This window comes from Triticum dicoccoides, chromosome 6B (genome assembly GCF_002162155.2).
Source record: "Triticum dicoccoides isolate Atlit2015 ecotype Zavitan chromosome 6B, WEW_v2.0, whole genome shotgun sequence".
In the NCBI taxonomy this organism is placed as follows: domain Eukaryota; kingdom Viridiplantae; phylum Streptophyta; class Magnoliopsida; order Poales; family Poaceae; genus Triticum; species Triticum dicoccoides.
Window position 1 is genome coordinate 658,488,251 of NC_041391.1, and position 11,196 is coordinate 658,499,446.

Here is an 11,196-nt window from a genome sequence, read left to right on the forward strand (position 1 = left end):
GCGACGAAGGCCGCCCCTGGTCTCTTTGGCCTCCTTCTCGGCCTTCTTCTTCGGCGCCTTGTAAGGCGCCGGGACTAGCATCTTCATCATAAGTGGGCCGGCTTGTTCTTCTGGCAGCGGGGCCGGACAGTAGATCCACTCCGCCTTCTTTGTCCAGCCCTAGGAGAATTACTGGAAAATATATTAAGCATTTCCCTCAGAGTACGCAGATAAAGCGTACGTCATGCCAATATATGAAAACTTACCGAACTTGGGGGACGGGACAATTTGTTCCAACGGTCCTTGGCCGAGTCCGGCCACGATTTGCCGGACTTGAAGAGCACCTTCCAGATATCTTTGTGCGTTGTGCCGAAGAACTCCAGCAGGGTTTGGTGCTTGGCTGGGTCGAATTCCCATAAATTGCAAGCCCTGTGTTGGCATGGGAGAATCTGGCGAACCAACATCACCTGGACTACGTCAACAAGCTCGATGTTCTTATCTCCCATGCTCTTGACGCGCGCCTGGAGCGTTGCCAGTTCGTCTAACGAAGACCAGTCCAGGCCCTTCTTGGTCTAGGACATAAGCCGCAATGGGGCTCCAGGTCAGAATCCGGGAGCCGCGGCCCATTTAGCGCCGCGTGGCTCAGTGACATAGAACCACTGTTGCTGCCACCCTTTAACGAACCATTAAAGGTACCTGATGGCCATGTGACGTTGGGCATCTTGCTCACCATGGCGCCTCCGCACTCGGCGTGCTCACCGCTCACCACCTTGGGCTTCACATTGAAAATCTTCAGCCACAATCCAAAGTGTGGAGAGATGCGGAGAAAGGCCTCGCACACGACGATGAATGTCGAGATGTTGAGGAAGGAATTGGGGGATAGATCATGGAAATCGATCCCGTAGTAATACATAATGCCGCGAACAAATGGGTGGAGGGGAAACCCCAACCCGCGGACGAAGAGGGAGGAATACAACCCTCTCATGGGGTTCTGGAGTAGGGACGATCTGACCCGCCGTCGGGAGACGGTGGCCGATCTTCTTGGCTAGATACCCGGCATCCCAAAGTTTCTTTATATCCTTCTCCCGGACAGTGGAGGCCATCCACTTGCCTCCAGCTCTGGATCCAGACATTTTTGGAATGCTCTTGTGGGCGGAGAAGGTGAATGCTTGGGCGCTGGAGCTCGAGAAAGAGAGAGAGAGAGAGTAGGCAGAGGAAGAAGAAGGTGTGGGTGAAGGAGCGGAATCCTTATCCCTTTATAAAGGAAGTAAAATCATGTGCCTCCCCGCATGCCCTAAAACTCGCTTATTCCCCAAGCGCCATGCTAATGGCACAGTTGGGTTACCCACGCCTGTATTGATGAGGATCCTGTGATAAGGGGACACGATCTCTACTCCGACAAGACGTGCCAATAAAACCGCCTCGCGAAACGTGTGGTAGAAGGTTGGGAAAACGGTTCGAATAATGACCGGGCCATGGCGTGATGTCACGCTATGAAGAAGTTGTCAGCAGATTAGACTCGTGGAATATTGTTCTCTCTACGGTGGTATGTGGAATTTGTTTTGCAGAGCCGGACACGATTCTCGTGTTCAATATCTACTTTGGAGTATTCGGAGAAGGAACCCGCCTTGCAATGCCGAAGACAAACTGCACGCCGGACTCATCGTCATTGAAGCCTGGTTCAGGGGCTACTGAAGGAATCCTGGATTAAGGGGTCCTCGGACAGCCGGACTATATACTTTAGCCGGACTGTTGGACTATGAAGATGCAAGATAGAAGACTTCGTCCCGTGTCCGGGTGGGACTCTCCTTTGCGTGGATGGCAAGCTTGGCGAATGTATATTTCCTTCTCTGTAACCGACTCTGTGTAACCCTAGCCCCCTCTGGTGTCTATATAAACCGGAGGGTTTAGTCCATAGGACAAGAACAATCATAATCATAGGCTATCTTCTAGGGTTAGCCTCTACGATCTCGTGGTAGATCAACTCTTGTAATACTAATATCATCAAGATCAATCAAGCAGGAAGTAGGGTATTACCTACATAGAGAGGGCCCGAACCTGGGTAAACATCGTGTCCCCCGCCTCCTGTTACCATTAGCCTTAGACGCACAGTTCGGCACCCCCTACTCGAGATCCGCCGGTTTTGACACCGACATCCATTAACACTGAAGCTAAAGATTCAGGATCTGTCATCGTGCCCCCGTTGCGGGAGCGGCTGAAGTCAAGCGCAAGAGGTCCAAACTCTTGCTGCAACGCGATAATCCTCAAGTGCAAGGATTTCTTGTAGCACTTTTCATGATGGAACTTTGGATTTTCACTCGCCTAAATCCTGCAGTCTCATTGTATCTGTGCATAATTTTTGATGTGTGGTTTCCTCCCATCAGCGAATGAAGAAGAATCATCTTTCCTTCATTTGTATAAAATGGAAATGGAACAAAGAATAATCATGAATACTGAGAAAATTTCTCTTAATAATACAAAATACTTGCAATAATCTGTGGTTGGATGGTTATGTGGACAGTGGTATCCCAGCTCACCAGAGTTTAAGTCCTGATGCTTGCATTTATTCTGGATTTATTTCAAAATTTCCGGTGATACTCGTTCAGTGGCAGGAGACGTTCCCGTCGACTACGAGGCGCCTACGGTGAATTTGTAAAATCTCAAGATAATTTGCTGGCTTAGTCTCTCGGAGGTGCTCATAGGGGTAGTGTGTGAGTGTGTGTGTTCATAGGGATGAGTGTGTGCGCGTATATTATATATGAGCGCTGTTTAAAAAAAAATACAAATACTTTCGCGTTAGCAGATTTTTCTATAGGGGTCACAGATTTTTTAATTTTTTTGATGAAAGTAGATTTTTTTTTGAGGCAACGTGCTACCAGCTGGTCCCGATCCAATAAGGCCCACCTGAGACTTGCTGCCGAAGCCCAACAACTGCATCCCGTAGCCCATATCCAAGGCCACGACCTCGCCGAACAAAATCATCCAGAAACTAATCCGAGCCACACATCCCATTCTCGCAACCAAAGCCAGAGCGCCCGTCTCTCCCCCCTCCCACGCCGCCGCACACCGAACCCTAGCGCCCCAGCGAGCGAGCGAGCGACAGCCATGCCGGCGGACGCGAAGATCCGGTGGGGGGAGCTCGAGGAGGACGACGGGGGCGACCTCGACTTCCTGCTGCCGCCGCGGGTGGTCATCGGGCCCGACGAGAACGGCTTCAAGAAGACGATCGAGTACCGCTTCGACGACGACGGCAACAAGGTCAAGGTCACCACCACCACCCGCGTCCGCAAGCTCGCGCGCGCGCGCCTCTCCAAGGCCGCCGTCGAGCGTCGCAACTGGTCCAAGTTCGGCGACGCCGCCAGCGGCGACGACGCCTCCGCGCGCCTCACCGTCGTCTCCACCGAGGAGATCCTCCTCGAGCGCCCGCGCGCCCCAGGTCCGTCGCCGGCCCGCGTCTCTTTCTTTCGAATCAGTTGTTGTGTCGTTAGTCAAAAATGGGGATCCAGGTGAACTGGTGTTGATCCAATCAGAAGTCTTATTCAGTCGAGTGGCTGTGTTATGTTTAGTGATTACATGTACATATAGGAAATATACATGTGTATAGTAGCATTTCTAATATTAGGTTACTGGAAGGACAGTAAGAGGTAGAGGATATTGGGAGGAGAGGAAATAGATCCGTAGCTGTGATGTAGTACCGAACATTTCTCCTTAAGTTTTCCGATTGATGTGCTTTGAAGCAGTGCCGATATTGGGTACTGGGGCAGAATACCAGTTTCGTACATCTGCTACAAAAAAGAATCTGTTATACATGAAAAGAAGCTGCAATTTTTTTTTGAGTTGTGAGGTCTAGATAGGTTCTTCGGATGATTGTTCTGTTTTGGTCAGGCGGGTGATTGAAGTGTGTTGCATGCAGGCCCATGTAGAATGCCTTATCATGGGATTTCCAGTTGCAGTCCTAATGCACAGCTGATTTTGGAGTGCACAAGAATTATAATTTGAATACATTACTGTCATCAGAGAACGACCCCATTCTCCTTGGGCAAATTTCCTGTGCCGGAGTGATCATGTTTACCAGAAACCCCAAATTTAGTTTCTATGTTTTGTTTTAGATGATGCCTTATCTAGGCGATCATATAGGATCCTGTTACTTCAGTCCAGTTAATGGAGGATGACGTTGACTAGGTTAAACATTTGTTCGTTATATAACACACGGGTTCTATGGCATGTTAACTAGTCTTTCTTCCATAGCCCACCCAAATCTAACCATGCATCATTGTCTGATGGGTGTTGTATGTCTATTACTCTATTTTGACATCACTTGTGTTCAGGTCAAACTTAACATGGACATTCATAACATTGATACTAGTTTTGTACGTCTTCTTTAAAACTTTAGAATGCTGGTGATTGACGTATTTTGCGTGCAGGTCCATGTGGAATCCTGATTATGGGATTTCCAGTTGCAGTTCTAATGCAATGTTTTTTTAGTGCAAGAATTATAGTTTGAATACATTAGTATCACCCGAGTGTCCCCACATTCTCATTGCAATTTCCTGTGATGCGGTGATTATGTTTATCAAAGAAACAAATTAACTTTCTGTGCTTTGTAATAGATGATTTCCTGCTCTAGATGATCATATATCTTAGTTAATGGAGGGTGTGGTTGAGTAGGTTTAATTTTTGTCTGTTCAGTAACTGGGGCATTTTAACTTGTCTTTCTTCCTTAGCCCACCCAAATCTAACCTTGCAGTATTGTGCCTTGGATGTTGTATGTCTGTTATTTAGCCATTATTTGTGCTCTGCTCAAAATTTAACATGGACCTTAAAAATAGACCTTAACATTGCTAATGTACTAATTCCCTGCTGATTACCTTCTCGTTATTGAAGCTTTGCTGTATCTTTTTGCCCTTATTTTTAACACTTCACTTGATTGTAGGGAGCAAAGCTGATGAACCAAGTGCGTCTGGTGACCCACTGGCAATGGCAAGCAAGGGAGGTGCTGTTCTCATGGTTTGCAGAACCTGTGGTAAGAAGGGTGACCACTGGACCTCAAAGTGCCCCTACAAGGACCTCGCTCCACCAACCGATGCATCGGACATGCCTCCTACTTCTGACGGCCCTGCAGCACTGAGTGGCCCTGCCAAGGGCTCATACGTTGCTCCAAGGCTAAGGGCTGGTGCTGTTCATACCGATGCTGGGCACGACATGAGGCGCAGGAACGACGAGAACAGTGTCCGTGTTACCAATCTGTCTGAGGACACCCGCGAGCCCGACCTCCTCGAGCTGTTCCGCACATTTGGCCCGGTCAGCCGTGTCTATGTCGCGGTGGATCAGAAGACTGGAATGAGCAGGGGCTTTGGGTTCGTCAACTTTGTTCACAGGGAGGACGCCGAGAAGGCCATCAGCAAGCTCAATGGGTATGGTTATGATAACCTCATCCTCCATGTGGAGATGGCGGCACCTAGGCCTACTTAGTTACTGCCTACTAAGCATCCAGATTTCCTACAAGTGTCGTATCATTATGGTCCCCGAAATACCCGTACGTTTGTGTCGTGAGCTTGTGTCATGTTTTGCCTTGTTGAGAATAACTACACTCTGGTGGTGAAAAAGTGAATTTCTTAAGGGATGGCACTTGAGTTTATATTTCATCAAGCTTTGTATACCTGTTGCTTCATTTGGTTAGTATACTCCACTTGCTTCTCTTTGCTACCTGGATGGTCAAGATCAGTTGAGAATCTGCCGATTTCACTATGCTGTTTTTTTAGCTCAGATATCAACTTTGTGTAACTTTTCTACTTCTAGTAAAAAATTCTGGTGTCCTTGCCTGATAATAACTAATAAGCACTAGCTGGTGAAGAATAATCCTCGCGTGATGGAATGCTATACGCTTGGTGGGTTCTCCTGTGACATTTCATGGTGACCAGTAGACCTGAAAGAAAACAACTTCCGTCACTTAAGCATTGAAATCTGTCATGATACATCGGTTTGAGCGACAATTGATGTGGGACGAGGGAATAGAAAAGAGTATAAATTCCTCAAAATAGGACATGTATTGGATTATACAAAAATAGCATATGTATTTGATGGTGATACAAAAATGGAAGAACTAGAAATGATAAAACGTCTCTCAACTCTGCCGAATGGTATGGCCTGTAACTCTACGCTCACGTCTGTACCGCGAAACCTCCTGTGCTCGAACCCGGTCATCATCCATCTTCGATGATCATTCGTCGTCGTCGTCGTCGAGATGGGAGGCATGGTGGACGCACATGAGCCACTCGCCGGCGACCCTCTCGAAGACGTTGGTGGCGAGCTGCTTGCCCCAGCTGCCGCCGCTGCCCCTCGTCTTCACCATCTCCAGGCAGGTGACATACCCAATATCCCCCTTGACGTGCACCTCCACGTCCTGCAGGTCGAACCGCAGCGGGAACTCGTGGTCGGCGTCGCACACCATCTCCCAGCTCCGCATCACCGTCTCGTAGCCCGAGATGCGCCCCGCCGACGGGTGCACCACGTACACGTGCTCCCCCTTTGCCCACACCGCGTGCATCGCTGCCAGGTCGCCGTCCCGAAATGCGTCGTAGAACCGCGCGTTTGCCGCCAGCAGCGACGACCTCCCGTCCTCTCGCAGGTGTCGGAGCTCATCCCGGAGCTTGGCAGCGCGCCCATAGTCCTCCTCCTCGATCGCCGTCTCCAGGTCGTGGCGGAGGGTCTCCTCATCGACAACCGGGGCGGTGACGATGGCAGTGTCGGCGTCGGCGTTCGGGCTCCCTTCTGCTGCCTCCCCGCTCTTCACGTGAGGGAGGATGCTGCTGGCTCTGCCTGTCATTTGAAGTCCTGTATTGCTAGAAATGTTTAAAGATAAATTGCAACATGGTCAGCCACATTAATCATAGTAACATTCCTTGCAACAAACAGAGATCATGGCAACATGTTCCAAATTGTAGAAGGGTAATAATCGATGTGGAAGTAGACTTGAAATAAGAGTTCCTTAATCTAAACAGGGTGAACGGAAGCAACTCAACCAAGTGGCAAATAATGCGATCAATAAGAAGATTTTACACTGAGGACTAAGCATACCTCAGTTAGACTATTACTACATTGAGACTAACGAGAAAGTAGTAGAACGAAGCTATTTACTGGTATGGTGACTGCAATTTTCACTTGAATTGGGACTCGAATTCCTCCCAGGATGAAAATTTCCAAGGTCCAGTCAAAGAAATGGTAGTACAATTTTATCTTTCTGCCTACTACTTGAGTTCATTTTTCAATAGAGGAGGAGAATAAAACTGTAACTGGCTTAATTATCATTAACCAAAGCACTTGACACTTGACAGTAAAGTGTGTAACTAACTGCAGAAGGCCAAGATTCATAACTGCAGAAGACCAAGATTCAGTAAAGCGTGTACTAACAAACTGCAGAGGACCGAGATTCAAGAATCCCAAGATCCCACCTTTACCTGATACTACCGGCCGGCAAACCGACGTCCTAAGTTGCCAGAATACTACAGCACGTACAGTACTATTTTTGCTCAATTCAGCGCAGTAATTGGAGATGGAAACCCTGAAATTAAAGCTTAGGGGAGAGGCCTCACAAGCGTTTTCCTCCGGCACGGAAGAAGCAGCTGCCAGCAGCGGATGCGGCGGTCGCGGGGATTTCCGGCCGCCACCAGGCCCTCGCCGCCGCCGCCGCCGCCATAGCTGGGGATGGATTAGGTCCTGCCATGACGGGATTGGCATCAGGGTAAGGTTTTCTGCTTCCTGTTCCTTTGTTATGTTCTCCTCTCTTTCTGTTCCTTTTCTGGGCCTTTGTAAGTGGCTCTTAGCTAGGCCCATCTCGGAGCCCAGGATGGTGTTGTGACTAGGTAATCTTAGGCCCACCCCTAAAAAAAGGTAATCGTTGGCCCAAATACTATTATTCATGCATGTTCCTAAAATTACAGTACTAGGCCCATCCATTCATTTGCCACAGATCCTATCTTTTTCACCTACACCACTCCTATTGTCTCAAAAAGAAAAGAAAAAACCCTGCACCACTCCATTGTCTAAAAGAAAACTCGCACCACTCCTTCACTAAAATAGAAACTTGTCACCACTCCTACCTTTCTTTTCAACAAAAAAAAACTCCTACTTATTTTTTTAAACGCAAACAGAGCTTACAGTACCAACAGTGCTCGACGCAATATTAGCGTTGGTCTCCTGACAACATGACTAGATGTTCTTGCACACCAATTCACCAAGATGCGGCGGGGAACGATGACGACACACATCATGAGGTGGCATTGGTGGGTAGCACAATGCAACCACCGTCATGGGATGATCGTCACAAGGCTTGTGCGATGCTTTGCTTTTACAAGTCAAATCATCAAAATTGGAGTTGCGTATCCGCCGATGTGATGGTTGGTTGTATTGTATCAATGGGCATGGATTTGCGGCGTTCATTGAAATGTTCCATAGTTTGTTCGTGGTGAAGTAAGAGCGATCGACCTACGGGGCAATGGTGATGATCAGGGTGGTGCATATCAATACACGAATCACCTCAGCGACATATATTGAGGTTACTTTGTTGTGACATTTTGGTTGGTGGTGTTCTAGGCTAACTTGGTAGGTAGTGGTGCGTTTATATCATTCATGTTTGTCTGTCGCATTTTTCTCTAGTTACCTAGGCAACGACTTCTTAGTTGATGGGGAAAATGCAAATCCTTTTTACCTGTTTCTAAAACAATTTACTACATCCATGACAATTAACTCCTCCACTGATGGTAGAGTTATCCATGCAACACTGAACACAGTGCTATATCACTCTTACTCTCCTGTCAAAATCTTCTGAATTGCAAGCGATATCCCCTGTTAATTCTTGATCTTGATGGTGGGCTCCTCAAGGATACGAGGGTTACTACAAATGGCTTGGAAACTAGAATCGTTGTTCACTGCAGCCGGACAATGCAAACAACTCACCCGATTAGCTTTGAAGGGTGAACTCAAGCTATGGTTTGGGTTCCTTTGACCGTTGCAACAATTTCCACAAAGTTTTGTAGCACTAATTTTTCTTTTCTTTAGTTTCACTATGTTTCAATATCGATGGAAAAATAACGAAATAAAATGAGTGAGTGACTATATTTAGGCTGGCTCGCAAAATAGTTATTTCTTAGGCGACATCAATAGTCGTCCGATCAATATCCTCTTGTTTCACTTGTCCGTCTTAGACTCCTAGTTAGTGGCGACTTAAATGTAGATAGTTGCTTCTCAATCCCATTAAAATAGCAAAACCAAAATGCACTAGATACCACCAGCCTAAAAGAAAAAAGAATAGATGATGCTCTTTCCTCATTGCTTGTTCCCTCTAAGTAATAAGAAACACTGAACACTAATCATGCACTAGACACCACCAGCCTATGCAATTTTTTTCTTCTGAAAAAAGGGCCCATGCAACCTGGAGCGGTATGTAGCTCTACATGTAGCCGCTGCTTCTTGGCACAGCCCCACTGTCCACTGCCCCCGCCGCCGGCAGGCAGCACCTCTCCCCATCTCTCCCTGTGGTCACTGGTGGTCGCTCAGTGGAAGTTTGTTTACCGATGGCACTGAAAGTATGGGGGGAATGTGGTCCGGCCCGGGGGTAGAACCAAAAATAAATGTCGAAAGCTGCCGTCGCCATGCATGCATGCACGCACGCACCGCCGGCCATCGCCTCGCCCATCAGCGGCGCTCACTTTGATGCGGCGCCTATAGCTACGCACCACCGGAATGGAGTGGAGCAATCAGTACCACCTCTCTCTGCGCATCTGCCATGCTACAGATGCTAGCCATCTGTTGTGTCCCAAAGGCCAAAGCAGGCGGGGGGTTCCGCGGAGGCGGGCATGCCGCTTTATCAGTGGGTAGCTGGTGGCGATTGGCAAATAAAAGGTGGTGGTGGTTTCGTGATGTGATAACGTGCGTGCTCCCTCTTGGTGTTGGGTTTGTCCTCTGGCCCTTGCCCCTAAACCCCCAGCAGGCTTGCCCTTGGCGCCTTGCCCATCATCATCCACTTTGCCGCTACTATTTGTCAGCTGCCACCCCGTACGGTTAGATTAGCTAGCTACCCCGCGTGCACGCACCTACCGCACCTCCAACTCCGAGGGGATAAACCTGTGATGCTTACTATAGGAAGAAAATAAACTACCATGCATACGTGTCGATGTTTTAGTAATTACTTCAAATAGTGACCTAAAACGACTTATAAAAGTTTACAGAGGTACGTCACTACTGTAGATACGCTGCATAAATTGTTAATTCATCGCTACTGATTGATAGATAGATAGGTGTACGATGACACTGTCTGAAAATGAAGTGAATCTGCGGCTTGGTGCGGTGGTGATAAACTATATCGCATGATCTTCTTTTATTGAATTTACGGGCAGTAGATGGGCAAGCACATGGGCCAGCTGAACGCTTTTGTTCATTAATGCGTGTCGTCCGAGAGCCTCGCAGCCTCCAGCCTCAGGGACCGTGGCCAAAGTTGCACTAATTTGTCCGGTGGCCCTTATCCCTAAACAAGCAACCATTTTGTCTCTGGCGTCTTCTATGCTCCGTATCAGTAGCTAATCACCACCAACTGCTGCAGCAGCTAGATCAGATAGACAGATCTCGTTAAGCAGCAGGGGAATAAACTTGGCCCGGCGACAAGCCATCATTCCATCTATTCCCTTCCATTTCAACCCACGATGTACCTGCCCTGCCCTGCATATGTATCTACTGCATCAACGATATGATATATATACTGCACTAGAGTATTGCTATTGCTCTGTCTTAGGGGATAACGTTGGTCGTCGTGTACGCGAGCACTAGTCAATTGCCTACACCAGGAATGTTCAGAGAAAAGAATTGGCTGCAGCAGGGTTTATGCAGTACGTAGCAGGAGTTCAGTGTTGGCTCTGGTTAATATCTTATGCCTTGCTTAGCTACACCAAGAAACAAACACGTACAGCGAGCAATCTTTTCAAGCAGAGAGACACGCACACATATACAATATACTGTATGGGCTAGCTATAAGCTAGCTACGCAGGGTTTTTAATTGCCAAATGCTCGGACCAAATATTCTTCAGACCAAAAGTAGAAGTCTCTCTATATATGATGAGTATCCGAATCTTGCATGAAAAGATGCAGCAGTACTGCTCCTATAATACAATACGAAATTACGTACGTACGTACACTGTTAGTAGATATTCAAGCGTACATGTAGCG

At 47.8% G+C, this 11,196-nt stretch overlaps 2 protein-coding genes across 3 annotated transcripts; one reads left to right on the plus strand and one right to left on the minus strand.

Annotated features, from left to right (window-relative positions):
* Nucleotides 1–2,970: 2,970 nt before the first annotated feature.
* Nucleotides 2,971–5,676, plus strand: LOC119323175 (eukaryotic translation initiation factor 3 subunit G-like). The gene is made up of 2 exons (XM_037596760.1): nucleotides 2,971–3,415; nucleotides 4,913–5,676. Exons 1-2 carry the CDS (start codon nucleotides 3,085–3,087, stop codon nucleotides 5,449–5,451), a joined length of 870 nt encoding a protein of 289 aa, XP_037452657.1. The 5' UTR covers nucleotides 2,971–3,084; the 3' UTR covers nucleotides 5,452–5,676.
* Nucleotides 5,677–5,981: 305 nt separating this feature from the next.
* On the minus strand, nucleotides 5,982–7,735 carry LOC119325123. 2 transcript variants are annotated; one of them, XM_037598862.1, is made up of 2 exons: nucleotides 7,572–7,735; nucleotides 5,982–6,818 (listed from the first exon to the last, which is right to left on the minus strand). In XM_037598862.1, the coding sequence occupies exons 1-2, from the start codon at nucleotides 7,700–7,702 to the stop codon at nucleotides 6,200–6,202; spliced, it is 750 nt and encodes a 249-aa protein (XP_037454759.1). In that variant the 5' UTR covers nucleotides 7,703–7,735; the 3' UTR covers nucleotides 5,982–6,199. The 2 variants fall into 2 exon arrangements, with proteins under 2 accessions (XP_037454759.1, XP_037454758.1); XM_037598861.1 differs by having other exon boundaries at nucleotides 5,982–6,821.
* Nucleotides 7,736–11,196: the final 3,461 nt, after the last annotated feature.

Excerpts from the sequence above, each read along its gene's own strand:
- LOC119323175 (XM_037596760.1), top strand. The coding sequence starts at position 3,085 with ATGCCGGCGGACGCGAAGATCCGGTGGGGGGAGCTCGAGGAGGACGAC. Across the intron at positions 3,416-4,912 it reads CGAGCGCCCGCGCGCCCCAG|GGAGCAAAGCTGATGAACCA; the intron begins GTCCGTCGCCGG and ends ACTTGATTGTAG.
- LOC119325123 (XM_037598861.1), bottom strand. The coding sequence starts at position 7,702 with ATGGCAGGACCTAATCCATCCCCAGCTATGGCGGCGGCGGCGGCGGCG. Across the intron at positions 6,822-7,571 it reads CGTGCCGGAGGAAAACGCTT|CAATACAGGACTTCAAATGA; the intron begins GTGAGGCCTCTC and ends AAACATTTCTAG.